The following is a 27,969-nucleotide window of genomic DNA, read 5'->3' as shown; positions in this document are numbered from 1 at the left end:
TCTAAATGCGACGGGAACTGGTCCTACAAAGCACTGACTCTTCTTTTTAGAACAAAGTTGAAAATCATGTACAAGTTTCCTTTCACTAGTTTGTGTTGGTCTATCAACTGAAATGCCAAACGCACTGAAGACGGGACAAGTGACAAAACGAGAAACGATCGAAGAGTACGGAAACCTTTCCAAGATGTTGTATTACCTCCAAAGCTTATCGGTCCGCTCACTCTGCTGCATCATTCTGCATGTTTTCAACAAACCTTTTAAAACATCACATTGTTGACAGCCACAGTATCATCACACATCATCAGCAATCAAAGCTTTTAATCTTTAATGCGTTTACTTGGTTTGCCAACGGCTTATGGCGACGTGTCAGAAAGCTTGTCTTCGGTCGGGAGTTGACTTTACTTCCTCTGGTCGGCCGATCACCCAGCCTGGCTGCGGGGTCAGCAGGCTGACAGCAGAAAAGTCGTGGCTCGTCCTTGTCGTCGTTTGGGGGCCTTACTGATTAGACGGGAGCAGGCCCTGTCTCTGGGCATGTTCCAATATAGCGTTGTAGCAGAAGTAGTACTGCTCCGGTGTCTGAATGCTGAAGGCCCGCTGCGTTCTCATGCGACGCACCGTCTGAAACACGTTGAGGGAGCCCACGTCCTGGAGCTGGGACAGACAGATGTCCAGGGCGCAGAAGGTACCTGCCGAGAACAGGGACAAGTCAGACTCGTGCCCATATCAAACGTCTTGAAATTGTTCCAGCTTTTACATTTGTATCGCTCCGACCACTTAAAAGTCCTGTCCCACTAGATTTGTGTTGTGTTTCAGTGCTGCGGAAAGACGCAGCTTTAGGGAAACACCACTTCAGCATTGCCTTCCCATGCAATTAACACTACGTCGTACAGGCTGGGTGATCGACTGACCATAAGGTTGCGCAAATTGAAATGGAAGCACAGCACTTTTGAAGAAAAACCTCTCATTTTCCGATATGTGTGTGTGTTTTATTTTATTTATTTATTTTTTGCGCTAGCATGTGCTGTTTTTGGTGTACTTTGCAAAACTGCAACAGAAATGCCTTTTTTTGCATTTCCACAAGTCACATGAGCAACAGGTAGATGTTAATACTGGCGGAAAAGACGAAGAAGACAACAGGAAGTGGTAGGAGGATGATGGCATGCATTGTGATTAAGTGACTTATCGCATAAACAAACACCACAAATGTAAAATTGTGGTTTTTCTTTTCTTTTTTTTTTTTTACATTAGCAAAATATTGACAAAGTTTTGCAAACATTTGTAATGGAAGTGCAGACGCAATAAATTTGGGTAATGGTGACAAACTCTTCTTAAAAGAGATTAACCTAAACTTCATTTTTGTTGGTAAGAACAGACCAAAACTTAGGCTAGAAAGATGAAAAACACCACCAAAATATTTTCACAGTAGAAACTTCTCTAATAAAGGAAACATGCAAAACTACATTCAAATTTTTGATCTCGTCATACAAAATACAGACTCATTATTTTATCACATCATTAGTTTACTATATTGCATGATATGTTGTATTTGAAAAAACAAAAAAGATTCCATCTGTAGGTACTTTTGATTGGAAGATTTTGCAACACTTCAAAATGTGAAAGGATGTAATGTTGCAAAATTTACTTCATCTTCCTCACGTTTAAACCACGTAGGATGTGTTTTTGATCTGTCACTACACATGGCGTGATAAAATAAAGGGTGACTGCAGCTAAAATAATTTCGGATCACAACCTTATCAATATGTCTGAAAGCACAATAATGTGACATTGTGAGAAAACCCCCCACCCCCGCAGTCTTCTGGTCTTACCTGTTCTCCCAATCCCTGCACTGCAGTGGACCACCATCGGCGGTCCCAGTGAGTGGCCGGTCCAATGAGGCCCCAAAGCCTTCACCATTTTCCTTTGTTGCCTCTTCACAGCTCCCAGGAAGTCGATGAGAGTCACCGCTGACGTAGGCACGCCGTAGTCTGGCCAGCTGAGGTACTGGAAGTGACTCACGTGTCTCTGCTCACACGTCTGGACAGGTGAACAAAAACACATTGAAATGCTTTGGTTACACACTGGGCTTGTAGAATTCAAGGTACTGTGTGACGTGTGCTTGAATCATCGGTTTTTATGCTCAATTTGAAGTATTGCATTAGAAAAGGTTGAAGAAAATGGAAAAATTCTAAAAAAACATCCATAATTTTGCAATTGTGCGTAACCTAGTCGAAACCAGTGGATGGAAACTCACCTGATTTACATTTTATTTTATTTTTTGTCATTTTAAAAGTTTGCTAAAAATTTGCATGACAATTGGATTGAAACCTAGCTATTGTTGGTATTTTTTTTAAATGGATTTAAGTAAATACACTATAACAATGCAGCATGTTGCCAGTAGCAAAGTGCATAAAGATCCAACTTAAAACTGGAACTTTGCAAAGTCATCTATAAAGTGTCTACAGGTCAGAGTTAAGTTGTCCAATCAAAATAAAACTACATCAGAAAATTTCATAGTACTGGACGTAAATTGGCGTAAACAGCAGCCAAACCTTGACAGACATCCAAAAAGCCCAAGGACTGTTTTTTTCCCCCTGACAAAGATTTCAATAATTGGAGAAACACCTGGCTCAAGAAAGGCCAAGATCCTGGTGCAAAGTAATTGTTTTAAAAAGCTTACATATCACACACTCTTTAAAATCTTCTATTTTTAATTCTAAATCAGAAAAGCTCTCTTTATCTGTGAAAACGAGAGCAAGCTATGCATCATACGACATTTTCCCCACCTGAAAGCTCAGTACATAACAGCTTTCAAGTTATAAGAAGTGTTGAGAATTTTTCAGGGATGTATTTGTGCTTCATTTAGTTAAATCCTAAACCCAGAGAAGAAGTGTATACCTCTGTGTTGTGCAGCTCCAGAGTGGTGTGGTTGTAGTGGGTGTGGTGGTCCACCCTCTGGTTCACCACTGCTATGTGGCCGTAGACCTCCTGCCCGCCTTCCTCCAGGGGCCAGTACTGTCCACACTTCCTCCGACTGCCCTCGTCCGTCCTGCAGCACCGAGACGTGTCAAGAAAACCAAACCTGACCAAGATTATGAAAACAGGAGTGCCCGGGAGGGTTACCTTGTTGTCATGACAATCAGAAGCACGTTTTGATCCCAGACCATTCTCCAGAAATCCCCGTAGGTCCTGTCCAGTGGTCCTGTGACATACAGGGGAGCTTACAGCATGTCTCGTGGAGACAAGTCCACTTGCATGAAGTAGACTTCAATAAGAAGAAGAACTTTAATTCAAAGTGTCTAGCAGTCCTACCTTGAGTACCAATGTACGCATTCTTCTGTTTATAGCCATCCATGAAGCTTGCGTTGATGTAATCCGATCTCTGAAAGAACAGCAAAGCTCAAAGTTTGGGGTATTGATTGCACAATGTGACCATACCGGCCGATGTAGGGCTTTTATTTTTACATATCAGTCAGATTTGTTAAAAAAACTGGGCTGATATTTATTTCCATGTTGTTATTTTTGAGGTGTGTGCCATTTATTGACAAGATTGTGTGATGTTTAACTGAAGTAAAGACGTAATGAGCATTGGGGACACAAGATGTTTAGCATTGAGATGCTATTTTAGGCATGGATAGATTTGGCTAACTCCACTTAGGACAACTTGAACAACAGTCTGGTCCACCGTCCCATCAGATTAACCCCCAGTGGGCCGAGTGAAGCAGTTTTGTCATACATTGTCATTTTTTGTGGAGATAGCGAGTGCGTCAGATTTTTGGGTGCAGCAGAAACCTGCAAATGCAAACTTAAAATGTCATTAATTAATCAAAATTAACATGTTAAAATCCCAACCCTGATATGTACGATGTAATGGTAAATCTTGGTTATCTTCCTTGTAATAATATTGGTTATTGATATCGGCCCAGATTTTCACATTGGTGCATTCCTAGATTGAATCAATTCCTACAGAGCTGAACACACACATCAGTTCAGAAGACATCTGGTCTTCTGAACTGAACGAGAGCAGCAGTCTGTTTTCTGTTTGTTTGTTTTTAAGTGCGACCTTACCTCGTTTCTGCGGGGCTTTAGACGAACTCTCGTTTGGTCAAGGCACAGCACATCGCCATAGCGATTCTTCTCCTGATTGTAGGCCGACCTGTGGAACCAAAACAACACCAAAGCTCACTACTGACACCTGCTGCTCCTCACTGGTATAGATAAATACCATTGAACTATTATGAAGTTACACTGAGCAGGTCTCCATTTTCTCCAACAAATAAAACTCTAAAAAGTGCTTTTACTTAAAAAAAACAAACAAAAAAAACAAACAACCTGATTAAATACATTTACGTTTGTGAATGTAATGAGAAAAAAATAAAAATAAAAATAAAAATAAGAGGGGAAAAAAAAAACAGAAAAAAGGGTCCAAACAGCAGAAGTGTTTTTACTTGATGTCATCTAACCTCTGCATCACTGAATTCATCTCATTCATAGCTGCATATGAATTATTCACACTGAGCCAGATATCATTACACCAATTAAATAAGTTGTAATGTGATCTATTTGCAGCTAAATGCTTAATATGTCCCTATCAGGAGCAGAGGACTGCTGTATCATAAGGTCTTTTTAATGTCCACATTCATCTAAATGATAGAATATCTTTAAATAACCAATCCCATATTAATATCTGTATCAGTGCCGATATTGTGGAAGAAAAAACTAGATAGAGTATTGTAACAATGTGCCCGATCCGTAAAGGCAGATCTAGTCGGTCTAATTCTACGCTTTGTACTCTGAGCGACATCATTCTTTATTACTTATTTTACATTATATTTAGAATTTCTGAAAGGTTTGTTGCAGTTCATTTTTGTCAGTTTCAGTTTCTCTACTATTAATTTTACATTGGCTGTTATAATCCCAGTTTCACTGACCGAACCATTCAAAGTTGTTGTTTTTTTTCTCCATGTTTGACCAAACTTGTGAAGCTGTTGGTGAATTAAAGAGTGTTGTGATGGTGCAGCGTTGTCAGATACATTTGTAATTATACCTAGCTGTCTTTTTAAAATGGATGAATTGGAGAACAGTTTGTGCTGAAACTGTAAGAGTCATGAAGACACTGTCACTCATGCAGCACGGGCCTGTCCATTAGAGCTGCCTTTTCAGCAAAACAATGGAAAAACGGCAAAACAATGGAAAACCCAAAATTCCCAGGGTTGTTATTTGTTAGTGGAAAAGTCATAGGGAGTATAGAGAATGGATAAAAACCATCACAGATTGAACCTTTTCAATTGTTGACAGCCAAATTACATGATCGACAGGAATCCTATAGGATTGTTTGGAATAAGTTTTTTTTTATTTTTGTGGAGTTTATAATTACCTTAATTTTGTTGTGAATATTTAATATGTATAAGCTCTTCGGCCTAGTCTGAGCTCTTATGAGTATTTTATGTTTGTTCTGTTCTGTTTTATTTCTTTTTACTTTTAAATCTACATATTCAAATATCAACAAAATATTGAAATTCAGTACATTTATGTCGGCGTTTAAAAAAACAAAACAAAATAATCTTTTAAGCACTTCCTGAATCAAATCTGTGTCAGCCGATACGAAATCTCAGATATCGGTATCGGTGCGTTCCTAGTCTGCACGTGTAGCGACTTTGTTGCTATATTTTTCAACTTTTCAGACAAAAAACACAAAAAGTAAGTTAAAAAAAGAAATGGAGTCGGCAGGTCAGGCTTGATAAAGACCGTCGATCAGCTGGAAAACTGTTTCCCATGAAGCAGAGCGAAAGCAGACGTAGCTTCAGGTCGACTCACTGTGAGCAGTGGAAGGTTCCGGGAGGCGCCTCCCTGCGCAGCTCCTCGTATTCCTGGTAGACGCCTGAGCGCTGCAGCCGGCCCAGGTGCGCCAGCAGCTCCTGCGGCCGCATGGCCTCGGACCCCGGCACATGGATGGACGAGTCCTCCAGGGGGATTCCCACCAGCTCGTCCACGGGGTCCACCCGGCCGTTCTGACCCGCCAGCAGCTGCTGGTTCCAGCCCGAAGCGTCCAGTGGAAGCAGGCCGCCCAGGTGCTGGGGCAGGCAGTCTCTGGGGAGGTGCTGACGCAGCTCGGCCATTTTCACCATCTGAACCTGGAGTCGGAGGAGGAAACCGGGGATTCGATGATCCAGAAGCTAAAAATCCTTCATGCTTTTAGTATGAAGGATGATTTACCCTCTCCCTCAGTTTCTCCTTCAGCAGCAGGCTGAGCAGATTGTAGGGGACTCGAAACCACACAGGGGCCCCCACGATCAACACCTTTTTTAGCCTGGCAGGGAACGCCCCCTGGTGGACAGAGACAGAACACTTCATATTAAAACTATAGATTTTCTAGACACAGATTTTCATCTTCAGAAGCTAATTTTTGTGGACAAACCCCAATAAAATCTAGTGAATTATTGCTCTAATGTTATTATTATTGTTACTTTAGTGCAAAAAAAAAAATCTATGCTTTTTATTTCAAAGACTACAGTTGCCATCAGTATTGTCAATAATGTCTTCTAATAACATAATCACCCAAAGATAATTTATAATGTCCTGCCAACTTGTAACATTTTTTAATATGCCCCACTGGGCTTAGCAAGTTTTCTGAGACAAACAATAAAATGCATTGCAATATGGCAAATAAATAACATTCACATCCTTGAGTTCATAGATTAAATTAGTTTGTTGTGTAGTTTGTTTTCATTTGCCATTTGGAAAAGCTTTTATGACCTGGAACCAACTAATGGACGACCCTTGTAGTACTTTATTTTATGCTTTAGTTTGTCTAATTGGGAGGCATTTGTAACACTTCCTAATTGACTAGTGACCTTCCAGTCACAAAATCAAAAATCGGATATTTTTTCCAATCAGTAAATTCAACCGTATCGGGTGGGGATTAATTTTCAGATAGGGCGCTGTAACTAGGGAAACAACACAAAAAACCCAATGAACACTATATCAGAGGAAACACAAATATGAAAGAAGCTGCTAAACATTTTGAGAAATTGTTCAGGCTGCAGGAGAGCGAGAGAGAGCAAGACTTTCAGGAGGTAGAAAAATACATCTGAAGACCATTTAGATGGTAATATCTTTTCATAAGAAAAATCAGAAACAACTGGAATCTCTCATCCTCAAGAACTAGACATCAAAAATTAGTTACCAAATTCTGACTGTTGCCTCCCGAACAAAACAGATTTGACCTAATTTTTTGCATTGTGGCTGTTCGATTTAAACCAGTGAATCAGCGATTCCAACCTTGAGCAGGTTAAGGATCTTCTTGCTCAGGTCCAGCTCGAAGTTGGTGTAGTTGGAGCCCGCCATGTCGTAGATGAACACCAAGCCATTCCTCTGGGTCTCAAAGCTGAAGACAGTAAAAAGAAATCTGCATGTTTTCACACGGTACACTGAAAAGGTTCAGCCATCCGTGTTTGAAAAATGTAAATGTGCACCTTTTTTTTTTTTGTCAAAACACAATTTTAGAAGTGAAGGGAAAAATCAGAAATCTGTCTCTTTGATCAGAAAAGATTCTGCAATCAATAATCAGAATTCCTGGTGGTCACCTTTCTACGGCTCGGTCCAAAAGGTAGAAGAGAGCCTGGAGCACAACGTGGTTGCCTGTCTTGTTGGGATGATGAAGCTTAGCTGTGTACAAAGCGATGGAGGCTCCTGTCGGGTCCCGGACACTCTGAAAACAGAGAATATCAACAAATAAGAAGCTTTTCATCTAATCTGGATCACAGATTTTGGATTTGTATTTATTCAGCCGCTCCGTGTCGATACTTTGTAGAACCAACTTTCGCTTCAATTACAGCCAGCAGCTGTTTTTGTGGGGAATCTCTACCAGCTTTGCTCATCTAGAGACTGACATTTATCCTCATTCTTCTTTGCAAAAACAAATTACAAGAATTAAGTCATAATATTATGACAATAAATTCATATTAGCAGGATAAAGACACACTTTTACCAGAGGGAAGTTGTAAAATTGATAGAAAAAGTTGCAAAGCTTTGATAATATAATCAAGATGAGACGTGAGCAGCTTGTCTTGTCTGTGGTTCGTTCATCGAAACAGACGCAGCCGTTTGCAAAGATCGTTTCAAAGTCCTGCTTCTGATAATAATTTGGTGCTGATGTGTTAAAGAGATTAATTATGTTTATTTGTAAAACCGATACCAAAATATAACTTGACAAGATGCTTCACTTTCTTCATTTTAAGTTCTTATTTTTTGTGTGGAAGTTATCGTAAAATTACTACTTCATTTTACTAATATTACAACTTCATTCTGGTAAGATGAGTTTCTCTTCACGATATCACTGCCGTTTCATCTTTAATGTCATACAAATGATTTCTCGTGTCGTTATGACTTTATTCTCGTAACATTACAGCTTTTTTTTCTCGCATTATTGCGACTTTATTCTTCTATTATGATTTTCAACATGCTGTCTTTTGTCTTTCAGTAATATTGTGACTGTTCCCATGTCATTTATGTCTTGTATTATCTCGACTTACGGTTGTACAACTTTTATCGTAATATGACTATTCTTGTATTATTACAACTTTTCTCTTGTATTAGTACTACTTTATTCTCATAATATGAGTTTATTCTCGTATTATTTCTACTTACTGACATACGACTTTATCATCATAATATGATGGCTTTATTCTCATATTACTACAACTATTTCTCTTATTACAACTTTTTCTCATTATTTTCAACTTACTATCATACAGCACATAGAACTATTAACATAAAGGTTTATCATTATGCCTCTTTTGTGTTATTATGACTTTTTAAAGTATTATTACTACTTTATTTTCGTATCATTTCGACTTATTGTTGCACTGCTTTGTTCTTATCCTGTGATGGTGCCTCTGTGGTCAGTTCCTCTTCGTGCTCAGCCGTCTTTTAGACGATGGATTGAACATTACTCAGAGATGTAGCTGTCACAGAAAATGCAGGTGTAAAAACTTTTGCAAGGCTCATCAGCAGCTGAACCACGATTTGGATTTTCTGCCAAAAGCTTGTGCTTTGTATTTCTCGTCAACAACACGAAACGTGGCGACAAGTGTTGCTTTGTTTTGTTTCAACCAGACCAACACCCTAGATCAAAGTGACCACTGGGGGGCAGTATGGTTCACAGAGTGTGTGTGTGGGGGAAGGTGGGGAGAAAGGGCGGTCAACAACAATCACCATCAATATATAAAGATCCTTTAGGTAGCACACCTCCATCTTAGTTTTTTTCCACTTCGCGCCCCTAACGGCGCAGACCAGAGCGCTCCTTTCTGTAGGTGAATTATCTTAACTTAGCCCGTGTTCTCTCTTTGGCACAGGGGCTAAAAATACATCAGACAGGATATGAATCCTGCTGCTGAGGCTGGAGGACTCAGACGTCAGACCAGAGGATGTGCAACATCAACCCCTCTGTGGCACGTCAGAGAGGGGAAGGAAGAAAAGGAAGGCAGGAAAAGTAGTGGGAGGGAAGGCTTTTCTTTCTTTTTTTTTTGTTGTTTTTTTGTTTGGTTTGTGTCTGTGGGCCTCATGACGACTGACAGGATAAACTTATCTGGCAGTTTAAAGCTGGTTAAGACCTGTGGAAGCATTATGTGCATCATAAATTCAGCAGCTGAGATGCTCCATAAAGAACATTGTGTGATAAGGTTCCATCCTCCATATCGCATATCACACAGGGATTCATAAACCCTGCAATAAACATGCTGCTGGGTTTCACCTGGCAGCTGTCGGTGGTGGTTAGAGCTCTCTGGGATGTGCGCTGTGAAATATTCACACCCTTCTGATTTCAGGTCACAACTGTGAACTCCACCACATTTTTTAGAGGTGAATATTTTCTGATCTGCCTAAAAACTATTTACTATTTACTATAAGCAGGTATCTGATGTTTTGTTAGGGAACATTAGTCGCTCCAGTTTTTTCGCAGATTGTGGAAATTTACGCAAAATTTGTATTTTGCACTACAAATTTTTCCCCCAACAAATGGTCAAAAACATTTGTGTTTAAGTTACAGCGACCTCCCACCTGTAGGTGGCAGTATTTTCTATTTGTACAACGCTGCTGCCTCAGCCTCACTTGATGTCATCTTGCAGCTACGCAACATATCGATCTCGGATACGGTGTGTAACAAAAAGTCACGTTTAAAGTCATAAGTAAGCACAAATATTGCTAAATTCTTTCCATATATCTCTGAATATTTCTCAAGTGAGACCAAGGTGTAACTTTTTAGCCTGAATGGAAAACCCTATTTACGACGGCTCTTGATAATTTAGCTTAAAAAAAGTGTTGAAACAACAATTGAAAAATATTTAGCTGTTTACTTAATTGTTTGTTGTTGTTTTTTTAATGGAATAAATATATTCCACACAAAAATCTGAGGTTGCATTTCCCTTGACCACATAATTGCACAATTTGAGATTTTGAAAATTAATTTGCTTGGTGGAGACACTGCAATTTATTATTTTCACTGAAAAGTTTTGACGCCAGGATGAGGTGGGTGTTTTTTTGGCTGCATCAAAATCAGGTTGTTTCACAAAATTGCAATGGAAAAACTTTTTTCACATCATGTGGATTACAGGGCCAACAACGGGATGTTGCCACTGGCGCAAACCATGAAGAAGAAGAAGACAAGAACTAGTTTGGAGGAGTATTTTTAATGATTTACTGCGTGGACAGACGTATTCACGTGTGATATTAATTGCATTTCTTATCTAATCAACACAACACAATTCCGAAATTGTATTTTTTCAACTTTAGTGGAATATGGACAAAGTTTGGCGCACATTTGTAACGTTCCTAGTCATATTTATTGTTGTCTCGTCATCATGTTGGAAACTAAGTGCTTTTTTTGTTCACATTATTTTAAGACAAAACATTTTTTTAGCAACCCTCTTTTTGTAAATGTTTTATATTTTCCTTTGCTTTTAAAACCTAAAACCAGACATAAAATGGTGGTTCTTTAAAAATTACCACAAATTTCCTAATGGACATTTTTATTCCAATTTTTCTTTTTGCCTTTTCACAAAACTTCATGCAACATTTATGGCTCTAAATGAGTACAAAAACATCTCTTTGGTTTGTGAAAGTTGTCTGAGCAATATTATAAAGAGAAATCTGACTTATGTCAGCTAATAAAGGAAAACAAAAACATTCTTACCAACACTGTGAATTTTCCACTGAGCAGCTCGGAGCGCAGCGGCTCTTCCTGAGGCTGCAGTCTGACGATCCCTTCTTTAAGACGCGTTTCCTGAAGACAAACGGATCAAAAGGGAGCAATGTGAAGTCAGCCTGCTGGGAGGCCAGAGGAGCTGAATTCCTCTGAGTGAACAATAGAGCCGCCCCAGGAAGACCCGTGTTATTTCGAGCTGGATTCTAGGAAACCCTGGAGTGATCACAGGAGGTTCCTTCAACCTGATCTGTAGGTGCATGGACTAGGTCGTTGAAATCTACCTCGGGTTTTACGTTTAAATAGATGAAAACAAAGATTAGGGACTCTCATCTTGGTTTCTACAGACTAAAATGACACAATGATGACGATAATATTAACTTTTATTCTCTTTATGCACTCCTCAATCTGACAAGACACAAACTTAGACAATAACATGGACTGAAATAAATATGATCAAAGGTTGAATTAGTTTTTTTAGAGAGTGGGACACAAAGCATTATCAAATATGAAACGTAAAATCATGACATATAAGAAAGTTTGATTTTATTCTGCTTACCAAAAGGAGAAAAAAACATGTCAGTCTCAACACTAACCTAACTCTCATCCATTCTCTATAAATTCACACAAACTGATCTTAAGCTGGTTCCCAAATGATTTTAATTGAACCTTTAAGTGTCCAGAAATCACAAAGATAAACCACCGAGACATTTTCATAAAACAGATAAAATCCTAGATTTAAAAAGAAGCATAAAAAAATTATCGTTCAAATTCAAAAATACTTCATCTCAAAGGGAAATTTTGATGTCGTCATGCATAATTTCATCATCAACGGACAGCAAGCTCTTCTCACGCGCCTCAATGCTTTTGTCGCTTCATTAAATTTCTGTCTGGAATTTTTTTTTCTTTTCAATTTCTCTGGGAAATTGAGGTATGAGGTTCAGGTATTATTTGATGTTTTGAGATTCTAATCAGCTGCTCCAAGTTGTAGGAGGGGGAGAAAATCCTCTGTTGCTATGGTTACGCATCATAACAACAATGCTTAGACCTGATCCACATCCAAAACCAGAGGGAATGACTCAACAAAATATTTATGAACAAAAGTCTACAAAAAGTACCAAATCAGAACCGATGTAACAGAACATTTAGGTCTCATGGTTTCAGGCTGGCTAATCCTGAGACATATTTGGTAACAATTGGTGTTCAATGCTCTGCAAAAAAAAGAAGAAAGAAGTAAAGTCATTAAGAAACTACAACATTAGTGTAGTTTCTTAATTGTGCTTCATTGTGCCAATGAAGCACAATGAAGTTGTGCTTCATTGGCACAACTTCATTGTGCCAATGAAGTTGCTTCATTGGTACAAACTTCACAGTTTTAAATAAAACCTCCTAGCTGAGATGTTAACACTGAAATCCATTTTTTTTATCCATTTTTTTTCTAGTTGGATAGACTGATGTTTGCTTGTTCAGACTGATTTGTTGGCCCATGACTTGGTACAAGTGCTGCGTTAAAGGAACTGCTTTGTTGAGGTGACAGATTAATCCTTCCTAAAAGGTCAAAGTTTCATGATTGCGCCTGTCAGGTCTGGAAACTGTCTGAGCTGCAGAGCCTCTCTGCATTTTGTCACATCATAGCCACAAACTTTCAGGGGGGGTGTTTCTTAGAGGTTTATGTGATAGACCAAAAGCAAATTAGCGCTTCAACACGAGGTGGAAAGAACTAATAACAAATAAGAATCTTTGAAATCTTTAAAATTCTTATTTGTGAATTTGTGTTCAGGCCTCACTGAGTGAATACTATTTAGAACAGTTACAGCTACAGGCCTGTAGGGGGTGTGTTTACCAGCTTTTTGGGTGTAAATGCTGATTTTTTTACCCTCCATTCTGTTTTTCAAAATAGCTCAAGTTGAGTTAGATTGGATGGAGACTGTGACCAAGTCCATCTAATTGGAGTTCAGTATGGACTTTGACTGGGTCGTTTCAATGCTTGAATAAGGTTGAAGCTAAATGTTTACTTTTTTGTATATGTGCACCATTTTGGTTGTAAAAAAAAAAAAAAAGATTCATATGGGAAGAGGATATTTTTTTACAAGTCTGCTATCTAATGTAATCATTTGTGACAAAGTGTCAATGGGGCAATTTCTCTTCTTCTTGCCTGTCTACAGTAACGGAGCTGAAACATGCTCTCACCAGAACCAAATATGGACGAGCACCGTTTATTTTCTATTCTCTACTAATCTGGAACAAACTTCCACAAAAGTAAAAAACTGTCAAAACGCTGAGTTTCAAGGCTAAAAACCCACCTGTCTAGAGTTCTCTTTGATTAATAATGACTTGAACATTAATTATTATATTTGATGTATATTTCCTTGATTTTGATGATGGCATTTGACAAAATATGTTTGTTTTATAATTCGTTACCATAGTACATGCTTTCCACATGTAATATGCTAAGCAAGTCAAATTCAAGACTTTATTAGACCTTTTTCAGACCATTGTGAATGAAATGTAAGACCTGTACCACTGCAGAATATGCAAAAGAAAATTGCATATTTTATGTAGTAATAGTACCAAGTTTTTTGCACAGAAGTGAGCCAGTGGCAAAGAAAAATGACCAATGATAGACACAAAAAAACTAGCTAGCTAGCAAGCGTTAGGCTACCACTAGCCTAACGCTAGTGGTAGCATTAGGCTACCACTAACGTTAGTGGTAGCCTCGTTAGTGGTAGTCTGCATGTGACTCCAACTTTTGCCTAACAGAAATGTTCCCCAGAAAAAATAAATTAGAATATTAAATAGTCCTGCCATGACAACATCTAAGACCTGTAGTTAATGTATTCAAGGCCAACTTAGGCTACATACCTTGTAATACATTTAAGACGTTTTAAGGCCACAATTTTAGGTACATGAATTTAAGACTTTTCAAGGACTCCCTGGTATGCTGTTTTATGGTCTAAAGCCCTTTGAACTGCCTTGTTGATGAAATGTGCCATACAAATAAAACTGCCTCGACTTCTGTTGGGCATTCAAAACTTCTCCACAACTTTTTCTCCCTGACATGTCTGCTATTCACTTGACTTATTTTTGGGGACTGAACACAAATGCCACACTTTTAATATCTTTATTGGTGTACTTATATTTTTCACTTTTCCGTTCGGACCCTATTAACCTTCCACCAATATTATGCATCTCAAGCAGTGTTTCTCAACCCTGGTCCTCAGCGCCCCCCTGTCCTGCATGTTTTAGGTATTTCCCTTTGAAACACACCTGAATTGTATCTCTAAGTGATTAATAGCCTTCTGCAGCACTTGATGGTCATGCAATAATTTAAATAAGCTGTTCTGGACTAGAGGCACATCTAAAATATGCAGAGCAGGGGGGCGCTGAGGACCAGGGTTGAGAAACACTGATCTAAAGCCTAAAAAGAGAGTTAATGCTGACTGAAGAGGATGACTCACTCACTGAGATCATCAAATAAATAGGGAACTCGGAGTTTGATCACCACGTTCCACTTTGATGGTGGGAAGATCACCAGATATCTTAACCCATTCTGCTTGTCACTTTTGATTTCACAAACTCAACTCATCTCACCCTCTTGCGCGGACACACACACGTATGCATCCACGGTTGCACTACTTCACAGTGTCCCTACAGCAGAAACGTACACGCCTGGCTCCGACAGACGTGCTAAGATGTGTGAAGTTGTACGTTTCTTAATGCTCCTCTCTCCCAGGGAGGTGGCTGAGAACGCGGCAAGCAAACAAACAGGAAGCTGAAAAAAGGAGAAGATCAGCAATGCTCGGTTCAGATGCACAGCTGCTGTTCATCTGTTATGCCTCAAAAAAAAAAAGTCCAGAAAAAACAAACAAAAAAATCCCACATTCCGTTTCCATATGTCTCTTTTATCTGGACACGGCTCCTTTATGTTGATATCGTTTGACTGCATGCTCGGCTCCTCCATGCTACCCCTCCGTGTTTCTTTTGATAACACAAGTAGGATTTGTTCATGAGTGCTTCGGTTCTCCGCAAAGTTAAAAACGCCTCTTGGAATATCCCTCTGATGATGAGTTGGCGTGAGACCGTGTTCCTGGGAATGTTGCGCTGGTCTTCGTTTTCAATGAAAACGGCTCTTGTGTTGCCATTTGCTGCGAACGATGCAGGTGCTACGCACCAACTTTCCTCAATCAATAAAGCAGGCCAGCTTTATGCTTTCAGCTCTACTGCACTGAAAGCTGCATGACAGAAAGAAGCAGCATGAACTTGAGCACCTTTATTAATAGAGAATAAATATGTCAACATTATTCCAGAAGCTTGTTGATGCCTGTAGCTCAGATGTTGTACTTTAGTTAATTTTAAATTAAAAAATATTGTCTTTACCCCAAAGGGAAATCAAATGTTGTAATAACTCCTACCAAAGTATCTTAAAAGGGTTGTTGTGGATGGGCTCTGACTAGGGCTGGACAATAGATCAATAACATTATAGATCGCTATAGACAGGTGATCAATATGAATAGATAATACATCTGATAGAATATTCAGTCATTTCAATCCAGAACCGTGCAGCATTCTGGGGGATGTAGGCAGAGGAAAAGCTTTAGTTGCTCTCATGTCCAGCTAAGCTAAGCTAGGCTAGTGGCATCAACTGACTCACTCACGATTTGGTTACCTAGCAACAACCTGTTACACAGCAGCAGTTTGAGGTTTCTCAGTAAAAACTTTGTTAAAGGGTTAATGGAGGAGCCATGTTGTGATGAGTTCCTGAAGGCGGAGTTTCAGAAAGAGCTGGAGTTTCTTAAAGAGACAGCGTCCCAATTTCAGACCCAAGTCAAATTTCTATAATATATGTAGCATTTATATAACAAATAGTTAACATAGGTACTTGATAGTGCCATTTTATAACATAATGTGCCAGGTAAAATAACTTTTACCTTTATTTAATGAGGTAAGTTATTAAGAACCTGTTCTTATTCACAATAACGACCTGAAGGAGGGAAAAACACAAAGGCAATCCTTATTGTGTTTTGGATCAACAATGTACTGATTAGTGTTCAACAAAAATTAGACAACTATGTTTTGTTTCATTAAAAATGTTATGTATATTACTGAGATCAAACTGAGAAAACAAACATTTATTTAGATATGTTTGTGACCCGCGGATGATTTCAAATTGACACCATGGCAAAAATATTTGGACACAACTGTACTAGATCAAGAATAAAATATTACAAATATTTCCATCTACCCACTAAACCTTTGTCTCTGAGAAAAACAGGTGATGTAAATATTTTTCAGTACAAAACAGGTTAAAAACATCCAGGAATGAATTTGAGTTTCAGATATTTAAGGATGAATCTACCTGCCATTTTTTGTTTTTGTTTTATTTTAACAGGTACATATGGGTTTTACAGGACCACATCCACAGTTTTGGATGTGGGAACTGCAGAAACATTTCAATCTAGGGATCTTCGTCTGGCCTTAAACCACAAAAGGAAACTGAACTAAAGTAAATGTTATTCACAGCAAAGAGTTTTGATGCTCGTCCAACTAATCGTTACTCCTTATCGACAAAATCCGGGGCTGGCAAGTCCAGCTGGAAGCAGATGCTTTAAGGACATGATGACACATCAGGTTAGTAGCGTCCCTCTCCCTTACCCGGTAATTGTGGAAGAGCTCGATGGCGCGGAGGACGTCAAACTTGCGAGCCATGAGAAACTTGACGGCCAGTTCCCTGGACAACGGAGACACTCCATGCTGACTGGTCCACTTGTTGATTTCCTCTAGAAACTGCCTGGTGGCCTGGAAAGGACACGGAGAGGACGTCAGTGAGTTTGAGCTCTCCCAGTCGGAGGGTCAAGCAGGGCAGGAAGTGAAACTGTACACACACACACACACACACACACACACACACACGCACACACCCGCACACACACACACAGACAGACACACACAGTTTGAGAAAAAAGATAGAACGGATGGACGGCTTTAAGTTTGCGACTGAAACAAGGCCAGAGACACAACTTGTTTTCATAAGCAAATATAAAAAGGCAATACGAAAAGCACATATGTGCATAAAAAGACTTTAATACAAGCATTCAGCTTGTCTCCATGAACAACATTAGATGTTTCTGCTTGTCTTTTATCATATTCTGAACACAACAAGATGTGTTTTTTGAGGCACCATATCCTTTTAATTCACCAAATTGCACTGGGATTTATTTTTTACAATACTATGACATGGAGACACTTGATTGACCAATGACTATCACTCACTGGTGACGTCACATTTGACAGACATTTCAAAATAAATTAACTAAAAATGAAAGGACACATTTCATTAAAATGTATGAGTTTTGAGCTTTTCTGCCACACAGTGACAACTATTTTGATATAATTGTCCTAAGAAGACTTTCTTAAAACCTTTTCTAAAAGCAACCCAAATTTTAATCAACCCACCCAAAACTGTTTTTTCCAGCCCGACGTATTCAAAAGAAACCTGGCCAATCTGACAGCATTACCTTCTGCCTTTTGGATTGTTTGCATGAGTGCAAGAATGCCCTTGTGTGTAGAGCAGAGTAGGTTTGTGTGCACACAAGGTGTGTGTGTTTTAGCATTTCTCATGCCCATTTTCCCATCAAATACCACATTGCCAGGACCCACTGCACCATAGGAATTAGTGCTATGTTAAAGTTTCGGGCCAGGTTTAGTGTAAATTGAGTATAAGTTAGGGACTGGGTTGGGGGTAGGCTGCAGAATATAATAAAAAATGAATGGATGTCAATGCAAGGTCCTTGTGAAGACAAAAAGACGTGATATTTGTGTGCGTGCTAATTTGCACAAAGTTGTTTGAATCGTGAGAAAGGTTCAGATCCATAACCCACTTTTAGCCACAGATTACTTCAGCAGTGAACAATAAATCCCAAGAAACTCCATAAATGGAAGTGGGTCAGAATATTCCTTTACAATGTAAAGTTTACATTTGGCATGTTTTCACACCAGATAGACTCGGTTTTATTGGTGCGGTTCACTTTCACACTGCACTGCTTCAGATAAGCCAAACACCTTTGAAACACCTGTTCACCTCCTCACCTGTGGTGGCGCTGCACTAAGAACATCTGAAGGAAAAGACGCAAAAACCTCTGAAGAAGACACTGAGCACACAAAAATGTTGAGTAGCGTCAGATTTTAGTGGTTTTAGAATTTCTTTTTTGTCGCTGGTAAAAGACCATGAGCCATTTGTCCCTCTAGTGCTTGACTTGTGTGTTTGTTTTGGTCATATTCTCCCAGAATGCTCTGCGCTATAGTACAATTCCTGCTCTTAGAGCCACATGTGCATTTATTTGAACCAAACCAAGGCCTAGCTTTTCCAGCGGACCAGAGTTCACTTTTTTAGTTCACATCAGAGTTCGATTGCGCGTTCACACCTCCCAAAACAAAACGGACTTTCCAGTCGAACAAACTACAGTTTTATTAAAGTGGACTATACAGGGCTGACGGTAGACATTTAGGGGCTTTTAAATTAAATGCGCATTCAGGTCCTAACTATATTACATCCCATCCCAGCAACTCAAAGAGTAAGCCTGTCAGCACACAGTGAATCCTCAACAGGGTGCAACGGGAGGCTCTGAAAGGTCGGGCTTTGAACACAGGGTTTCACTTCTCCACTTAGGCGCAGCAGTGGTGAGGCTCGCACTGAAGAGAGGAAGTCAGGTTCTGGGAATCGGCGGCTCGTTAGGAAGACAAAACGATCACTGACGGGAGCTGAGGCTGAAGACAAGATGCCAGTGTCTCTCCTCGGAAAAGCCAGTGCTTTCAGAGGCGGTGGGGCCGGCAGCTTCCTGCTCTGTTCAGATGCCTTGGCATGCGAGGGATGAAGGCTGATTGCACCTGACAGGGCAGAGGTGCCCCTTAATATCCGACTCTCATGGAGAAAATGAGAGTGAGAGGAGAGAGGGATGTGCTCTGAACTTTGGACTTAGGAGAAGGAAATTGCACAATAACAGGATAATAAAGCAACTAATGTTCCTGTAACGAAAATAAGAAACTTTAGAAGGAAAAAGGGGTAGAGAACAGATCACTGAATGACATATTTATGGGAAAAGCTTGAACACTGCGGTCGCAGAGGAAATGACACGTCGGCCCATCTGTTTATCGGTAACGCTTCATTTGATTGTACTGAATGAGACCTGTATTCAGATAAAATCCTCACTGTACAAAATTACCTTCAGATTGGATTATTTTCTTAACATTAATCCAGTCTGTCAACAGATTGGATTAATCTGAGTATATTAATCCAATCTGTCTACAGATTGGATTAATGTTAGTCAACATTAATACATTAATGCTGACTAAATTTGAAGTTTAAAAACAAATTATGAGATTATATATCTGTTTATTGTTAGAAATCCTTAGTTGTATAAACCTACAGATTTAGGTAAATATTTTGACGATGATTGGCGAATTTTCGGTTTAGTCGGTATCCTGAAGACCTGAAACCCCAAATCTGACTTTTTCACCGTGGATGCTACTAAGGGAAGAACACTTAAAGTTATCAATTTTGAGTGACAGTAAGTAGTTTAACAATGAAGTTCTCAAAAGGACATAAGAGGAAAAAGGAAAGTATACATTCAAACAGTATGCTCTCTCTTGCTCTCTCTCACTGCAAGACAGTGAGAGAGAGCAAGACTTTCAGCAGACACCAGGAAGGCAAGATTAGATTAGATTTTCCACGTGGAAAATGCCATTTTAGTAATGCTAGCTAAATCAATATGCCAACTACTTGGTCTTTGTCTTAATCAAGTAAAATCAGGTTTTCCAGAGACTCCTTGCTAATATCACCTCTCTTAATGTGGATAACTTAAGGCTGACCACTGCTGGAAGTCTTTGGCTCTGTCTTCTTATAATGTAGTCATTTTTGAGAATATGGATTTAGCAAAAACTGGCAGCTAAACATTGTAAAAATTAAAAAATTGGAAATAAGATATAAAATTCTGATGTGTGCATCCTTCACTATGGACATATCTAGAAGTGCATTTTGTTACCAGAGCAACATGTCTGATTCAAGAGAAGGTTTTCACAAGTCAGCCATTCGTTTGATGCAGGTGGTTTTCTTTTTGTTGAAGTGTCAATACTACCCTGTTAAATTTTTACAGGACAGCCTTCCAGCTCCAAGTTGTGATCAACCTTTTTTTTTCCTTTTGCATAATCCACTTTTGTTTGGTATTTAAACACCAGGCCATATCCGCTGGAGCGGCATTTGAGGATGAACCAGTTTGTTTTTACTGTAGTTTTTGCCGGACTGCAGTGGAGGACTCACTGCGGAGGAGTGACTTATCCAACTCCTGGAGGACGCCATAAATATTTCCCTGACTTGCTCTAGTTCTCAAATGGCTGGAAAAGCTTCTTCCTCTCTCCCCTCCTTGAACTTTTTCAGAAATCACTTTAAAGCACCAAGTTCCAGCTAACTGTGTTTGCTGCAGCCTGAGAGGTTTTGTGTGTGGTCACAAGCCATTATGAATGCCAACTGAGGCATTTTAAGATCGAAGTTTGCGGCCTTCCAGCGCGGAGATGACATTACCCAGTTTGTTGAGAGAGTTGTTCATTGGAGCCACTTTTTTAGCCAACTATGGTTCACATTATTCACAGTCCAGTATGAGAACCTGATGGTATGTTTTTTCTTGCGAAAACATGAAGCTGAACAAACTGCCGTTACATCGCCACCATCTGGGTGTAAATTTGTAGCAGTTATAGACATAATGAGGGAGAAAGACCATAAATACTTTCTCAAAACTTGTCAGCTACATAATGTACTTAATGAAAATAACATACTATAAAGAAACATCAATATCTTTTCAAACCTGTCACCAGAAACACCAGAGAGTTATAAATGAGTAATTCGTGTTAGCTGCCCTGGTTGCTAGCCGGCAGTAGGCTGGTTAATTCACCTTCGGACATGCCACCTATTGTAACCTGTTAGAAACTTTAGTTTCAAAACAATTCTGCCTGCTTATCTGGTGTTATTTTATTTCAAAGGGACACTGTACATTAATCAATAAATAGTAAAGGTATCAGGGTTAGCCAAAAGGCTAGTTTACATGTGGCTCTTTTTTGCTAGCAGAAGAAAAAATCCAAACGGCCACCTGAGATAAAGTTTAGCCATATCTAGCTATTGCTTCTTTAGAGCGACTTGACAGCTCGAAACAACAGTTTAGAGGAAGAACAATGCTACTGTACTGGTTACAAAAGAGTGCATAAAACTCTTTAAGCAGCATCTCCGGCATTTAATTAAAACTAGCTTCAGGGCACAACCACACAGGTAAAACAAGTTGTCAAGTTCAAAAACACCCACGCTCGCACGGGAATGTTTCCGGAAATGATTTCATGTACATGGAAACACAGAGAATGGCACAGAAAGATATTCTTATGCCCCCCAGACCAGGAAGTTTTGCTACTCATGTAGTATGATTAGCATATAGCCTCCAAAAGAAGTTAGCAGTAAAAACAACAAGAAAACAAGAATGACAAGAAACAAAGCACAGGTGAAGTCTTTTGTAAACTTTTTTTTAACGCAGAATTGTAAATGCACAATCAGGAGTATGCAAACAGCCGTTGTTGTTATGTGTGACGGTTTGACGCGTACGATGTGTTTGGAGTTGTAGGTCAGGATAAAAGTTGGACCATATGTTACCGTTTTCACAATGGAGGCATTTTTGCTGCCCACATTAATATTCAATAGTGAAATTTCAACCCTGAACTCCATTTAAAAAAAAAAAAAAGCTTTGGGACCCCTAAAATGTGGTTTCCATGTGAACACAAGGTACAAAGTTTAACACTTGTTCCTTTTTTTTTATTTCCTATGCTGCTTTTGCATTCTCTTTTAAAAATCATAACCATACAAAATACAAACATTGCCACAAATATACAAAAAAAAACCAAAACATTCATACAGAGCCATTATCAAAGCTTCAAGAATAACAACTATCAGACAAGAACATGTGTGACAGTTTCATCCATGTTCTTAAAATACCATCCTGAACATCGTGCACATTTTATCCCGCCTACAGCCACGATGATGAGCTCCAGCTCATCATCTTCCACTCACGCGCCCACTGCAGGCGTAAATTGGCTGTTTGCGTTAGACCACATTTACCTTGCTGCTTCAAATGTAAAATTGGCTTTTGTGTTGCAGTAGCTTTTCCCCTGGAGTTCTCCAACAGAGGCCATTTTTGTCAGTTTCTTTCTTACTGTTGAATCGTAAACAGTGACCTAGCTGAGACAAGTGATGCCTGCAGTGCTTTAGACTGCTTTGTTGTTTTTTTTTCAGGTTGTTTTGTGACCTCCTGGATGAGTCACTGATACACTCTTGGGAATACTTTTAGTGTTTTCTCTATTTGTGGATTAAATCTTGCATTGTGAATTCCCAAAGCTTTGGAAACAGCTTTGTGAACCTTTACAGACTAATGGATGACACTGACCCTGTTTCTCATCCATTCTTGAATTTCCTTAGATCACAGCATGATGATGTTTTTGTTTTTAGCTACTTCAGCCTACTTCTTGTTGACAGACAGGTGCTATTTAGAGATTTCTTGACTCTGCAGGTCTGGCAGCAATCAGGCCTGGGTGTGGCTCTTGAAATTTAACCAAAATGAATATCGCTAATCACAATTGATTCACAATTCAACATGTAGGACCTGGTTGTTGTTTTTTAGGCTCTTTAAGCAAGAGGAAATATACTTTTGCTTTGCCCTGTAAGACAACCATCAGCTACTAAAACAAACAAGTTGTCTTTGAATGGTTTTAAGTTTAAAAAATAAAAAGGTGATTCGCTAACAAGGTAATATGTAAGTTGAGAGAACTTCTAATGAACAAATCAGGGGAAGGAGGTGAAGAGCCAAAGCTGTGCTATCATTACACCTTGATCCTCGAGACAAGGCTAATGCGTTTATTCCGTTCCGTTTCCTAAAAAGGTTTAATGGCCGCCCCTCGCATCGTTTCTCCTGAATCTATTTGATTACAGATACCACACTAATCCATTTACGAACGTAGGACTTCTGTTGAGCGGCTTCACTTCGCCGAGTCCAATTTAGCACGAGTCAATGCCAAAACAGGAAGTCAATAACGTCACAATCTGCCTCTTCCCCACTTTCTCTCACTTCGCCGCTTCCTGGGAGCAGCAGTCTCAACACACACTTTCTCTGAAGCACTTGATGGACACACACGCCACTCAGTTACTCATAAACTCACCCCCGCTCCCTTCCCTTCCCCTGTGTCTAGTGGAAATACTTTTAACAGCTGCATGTAGAATGAAGTTCCACTACAGCAGTGTACAGTCCCAAGAGGGCCACGCTACAAAATGCACACAGAATCAGCTCTCACACGCACACACACACACACCCCGTTTAGGCTTTGGATGCAATGAGGCTGCCCGGCACCCTAGCGGGGGCCCTGCCTCACACAGGAAATGGACGAAACAGATAAGGAGCATTCTGCTGGGTCGATGATGGGGAGTCGGCAGAAAACCGAGGCAAGAGACAGAGAACAAGACTCCGAATGTCTTGTAGAGGCAAACTCATTTTTATTCCATCTCCATGGCTGTTTTTTTGTTGTTTTTCTTTTGCTCCACCATGGGTTTCGTTAGATCCACTTCCTTTTCCTTTTTTTTTTTTAAAAAAAGGTATTAACTAGCAGTGTAACAAGAACTCATCACAGAAGATCTCGCAATATGAAAGCATTATATTTCACGTTGAGGTAAATCCTATCTCGAGTTTCTTTGCCTGAAGAAGTGGGAGTGGAAGACGCCCCAACTACACTTAAATAATTTGTTTTGACGAATTTTTGTTTTCCAGTTGGATCTAGAAATGCTACAGGAAGACACGGAAATTGTGCAAGTACTCCAAGTTGTTTGGATGCAAAAGAGGCAGAAAGCATTGCCAAAACAACCGCAGGATGGATGTCTAGGGGTAGGTTAGACATCCATCACAGCCCACCCTATCGATAGCACCACAGACCATGCTTAGGTCTGAAGAGAGGAAAACAAATCTGAAAATAAAAGTTCAGCTTCAGGCAAAATGTATGGAAATTTAGCATAAAGGTCTATTTGTACCATAAATTTGATCTTTGAAGTTTTCTTGAAAGTAATATTAAAATCTCATTCTTGTGAAATCATCATCGTGTCTCATCTTGTGAGTTTTAGGTATCATTACACGCCCTAGTATTAACAACAGCCCAGCAGTCTAATTTTGTTGCACAATTTTGCAAAACGTACATTTCCATGACACAAAATGGAGAAATTCACCGGACAAGATTGATTGCTTGTTGACATAAAAAGCCAACAACCAGGCATCTGGCTGTTGGCTTACATCTAGATGTGCTGAAGTTAAACCAAATACTAAATGGGAAACAAAGGTGGGGTTTTTTCACACACAACCATGTCTTGAGTGTATACAGAATGGCCCAGAAAAAAATCCAGAGTGGAGGCTGAGCGGATAAAAATGCTGTATTGGTGTTAGAAAAGACACTAAGCAACTAAACTTGCCATCACAACACATTAAACATAGAAGCAGGTGGGCTACAGCAGCAGCAGACCGCACTGGGTGATGCTGTTGGTATCGTGATATGGGGGATTTCCTTAGCCACACTTTAGGTCCCTTCGTAGCAACAGCCTACCTGCTGTTCTGTTACTCACCCTGTCTTTTCCTTTATGACCACAGGTTAGCCATCTCAAACTGGTTTGATGAACGTGACAATGAGTTCTCTGTGCTCAACTGGCCTCTGCAGTCACCAGATATTCATCCAACAGATCGCCTTTTGGGTGTGGCCAAACAGGACATTTGCATTACGGCTGTGCAGCCAACAAACCTGCAGCAACGGCATGATGCAATCACGTCATTATGGACCAAAGTCTGCTGAGGGATGTTTCTGGTGCCTTGCTAAGTCTTTGCCACAAAGATAAAAAAACACATTTCTGAAGACAAAAGGTGCTAGCAAGGTGTATCTCATAAAGATACTAATTGCTAGGATAGGTACAGATTTTAAGGCTTCATTTTCCATTTTCATGGGTTCATATTCTGACTTTGGGGTCCTTCTGCATGACGCCTGCTTGTTGAGATGGGCAAAGACAGGCAGGTATAGATAGGCCTGTCACAATAATCAAAACATCAATTAATCACATGATAAATTAAAACAAACTCAATAATTTCCATTGGTCTGATTTATTGTTTTTCTCTTTTTTTCCTCCAGTTTTCAAAAACTGGATGATAAAAGTCTTCAGTTGTTTACAAAAACTTCACAATTAATTTTATTTGTTTTATTTATTTTATTTATTTATTTATTTATTTTGGATATTTAAAATGTCTTCCAGTTCCAGTGTTAAATGTTCATTAGAATTTAAAGTTTATTGATCTTTGAGAATATGTTCTTATATTATTATTTTGTCATTACTATTATATTTCTTAAAAAATGGTCTCAAAACAACAATATTATCATTTATTGTGATAACTTCTGGAACAATTTATCGTGACAGAAAGGTATAGATGATGGACAGGTGGATGGATGAAATTTGATTAATTTCACAAAAAAAACTGAAGTTTCTTTATAAGTAAAGTTAGACTTTCATTCCAGTCCAAATTGCTTCAGCTAATACAGTCTTGTTCAATATTTTTGCTTCAATAAGCGCTACGGTTTGTTTCAATTCATTTATGATCCATTGCTTCTCTACAAACTTAGCCAAAATAAATCAAATCCAGTTTTAACAGAAGAGTTCACGTTTTAAGTGTTAGAATAACATATAAATCCATTTAATTTCAATGGAAAATAGTCTAATTCAATATGATTTAACACAGGACAGTCCAGCTGAATACAACTGAATTCAATAAAATTCAAATTGAATTACACAAAGTGAATTACTGCTTATTTCATTGTAATTAATGTCTAAATCAATTCAAAGTTTGTGGTTCGGTTTGGAATGTAGTTCATGTCAGTATAATTCAGTCTGATTTTAAGTTTGTGATTGAGCATAGTACCACTGAAATGAACAATAATAGAAAACAGTGCAGTCCAGTTCAATCCTACTAAGTAAAAAAAAATGTAAGCAATGCATTTATTTTAATGTATTTTGACCCAGTTCGACTCAAACTTACTTGAACAATTAAATCAACATGCAGTCCAGTTCAATTGAGCCAGATTCAGTTTTGTAATCTATTTCAGTATAACATTGTTTATTTTAACAAACTGAAATACAGTTTAATAAAGTTAATTTTAAACCAAAAGTACATCCTATTTTGGTTCAGTCCATCTGAACCCAACCTTAATCCATTTTAGTCCAGCTATTAGACTCTGTAGAGCCACATTCTAGTTCCAGTATCAATTGTTTTACTTAACAGAGCCATATCTAGTCCAGTTGAATTCAATTTACTCAGTTTTTGTGTCAACTGTTATACAATACAACTACATTAGTCACAAAAAACTAATTTAAATTAATCAAACGCAATACAATTTTATCCAATCTTAATCTGGTTCACTCCAGTTCAACCCAGCTGTATATCCAGTTATATCCTGATTCAAACCAAATAAAATCCGATTAAATATAACTCTCCCTTTCATTTCTACTCAGAATCAGTAACATTAGGCTACTGTAAAAGACTCAACAGGCTCAGAGAAGTTTCTACTGTAAACATCAGTGACTGACCCCAAACGAGGAAGCAGGGACCGTGTCCAGGAGCTTCCTCTCCCCCCCTCACCCTACCCGGTCTCTGGTTAAACCTTTCCCCGGCAATAATGTCAGAACTCGGGGCACAGCGCTTCGCATCGGCAGCGCGGCCCGGGTTTCAACACATCATCTGAGCCGCTGGACAGGAACTGACGGTGATGCAATCAGGGCAATAATGCGCCAGAAATCGATACAATGTTTCCGCTTTGCGCTCGGGACTATTTCGCAACAAAGCCACTATTGCGCACCACCGCCGCCACTTCGCTGCGGCGCGCGCGCACGCACGTACACACGCGCGCGCACACAGCGAGCGACCAAAAAAACCCCTCCAGGTAGAAACGAGAGCGAAATTCGTCGTTCGTCGCTGTAAAAGTAAGAAGTGGACGCCTAAGCACCCCCCTTCCCTCCCTCTGCCTTCCCTGGGCCTACCTGTTCCTCCTCCGCCGATAAAGTAGCTGCCATGGTTCCCCCGTTCAGCCCTTCCACAGACGTGTCCTTCTCATAAAGTGGGAGCTGACGGAGATGTCTGGCTGCCTGCTCCTCCTGTTGAAATCTGGGGCTCTCAGGGGTTGTCCCTCGCCCTCAAAGTTGAAGGCATCTGAAACGGCGCAGTGCGCGAGCGGAAGGTTTTTTATTTTTCTCTTGATGCTGCGATCCACGCGGGCCAATTAGCACGAATCTGCCATCCAAACTAGAAAGAGAGGTGGGGGAAAGAACCGCTGTTGTTGAGTCAGATTTCACCGAGGAGGAGAAAAAATAAGGCAGGAAAGCGAAAGAGAGAGAGAAGAAGAAGGAGAAAAACATCAGCCGAGTAGCTTTACGGAGGTTTGATTCAACTCGACGTTAGAAAGCGGATTCAGGGCATGATGTGCCGTTCATCCACCTAACCTGACAAAGGGTGGAGGGCTGCAGCTGCCCGCTGACTCCTCCATGCCATGAATTGCAAGTTTTTCGCACTGAACGTCGTCTTTATGCTACCCGAGAGAGTTACGCACACACACTTATACACACATACACACGCACACACACAACCATGAACAATGAAAGAGACTGTTGGCTGTCTTTCTGT

General features: G+C 39.6%; 1 protein-coding gene across 3 annotated transcripts; it reads right to left on the bottom strand.

Moving 5' to 3' along the window:
* Positions 1–298: 298 nt before the first annotated feature.
* Positions 299–27,969, bottom strand: ptpn9a (protein tyrosine phosphatase non-receptor type 9a). 3 transcript variants are annotated; one of them, XM_016668826.1, is made up of 14 exons: positions 27,784–27,969; positions 27,330–27,591; positions 16,850–16,993; positions 11,189–11,278; positions 7,584–7,708; positions 7,279–7,384; positions 6,214–6,324; positions 5,815–6,131; positions 4,066–4,153; positions 3,310–3,379; positions 3,121–3,199; positions 2,896–3,046; positions 1,827–2,034; positions 299–686 (listed from the first exon to the last, which is right to left on the bottom strand). In XM_016668826.1, exons 2-14 carry the CDS (start codon positions 27,360–27,362, stop codon positions 496–498), a joined length of 1,713 nt encoding a protein of 570 aa, XP_016524312.1. In that variant the 5' UTR covers positions 27,363–27,591; positions 27,784–27,969; the 3' UTR covers positions 299–495. The 3 variants fall into 3 exon arrangements, with proteins under 3 accessions (XP_016524312.1, XP_007546862.1, XP_007546865.1); XM_007546800.2 differs by having other exon boundaries at positions 27,330–27,619; positions 27,789–27,969; XM_007546803.2 differs by having other exon boundaries at positions 27,789–27,969.

This window comes from Poecilia formosa, unplaced genomic scaffold (genome assembly GCF_000485575.1).
Source record: "Poecilia formosa unplaced genomic scaffold, Poecilia_formosa-5.1.2 Scaffold17, whole genome shotgun sequence".
Taxonomy (NCBI): Eukaryota; Metazoa; Chordata; class Actinopteri; order Cyprinodontiformes; family Poeciliidae; genus Poecilia; species Poecilia formosa.
The sequence above is the reverse complement of the archived record's forward strand: the minus strand, read 5'-3'. Positions and strand labels throughout refer to the sequence as shown.

Excerpts from the sequence above, each read along its gene's own strand:
- ptpn9a (XM_016668826.1), bottom strand. The coding sequence starts at position 27,362 with ATGGCAGCTACTTTATCGGCGGAGGAGGAACAG. Across the intron at positions 3,380-4,065 it reads TAAAGCCCCGCAGAAACGAG|AGATCGGATTACATCAACGC; the intron begins GTAAGGTCGCAC and ends CTGTTCTTTCAG. Across the intron at positions 3,200-3,309 it reads TGCGTACATTGGTACTCAAG|GACCACTGGACAGGACCTAC; the intron begins GTAGGACTGCTA and ends TGTATGTCACAG.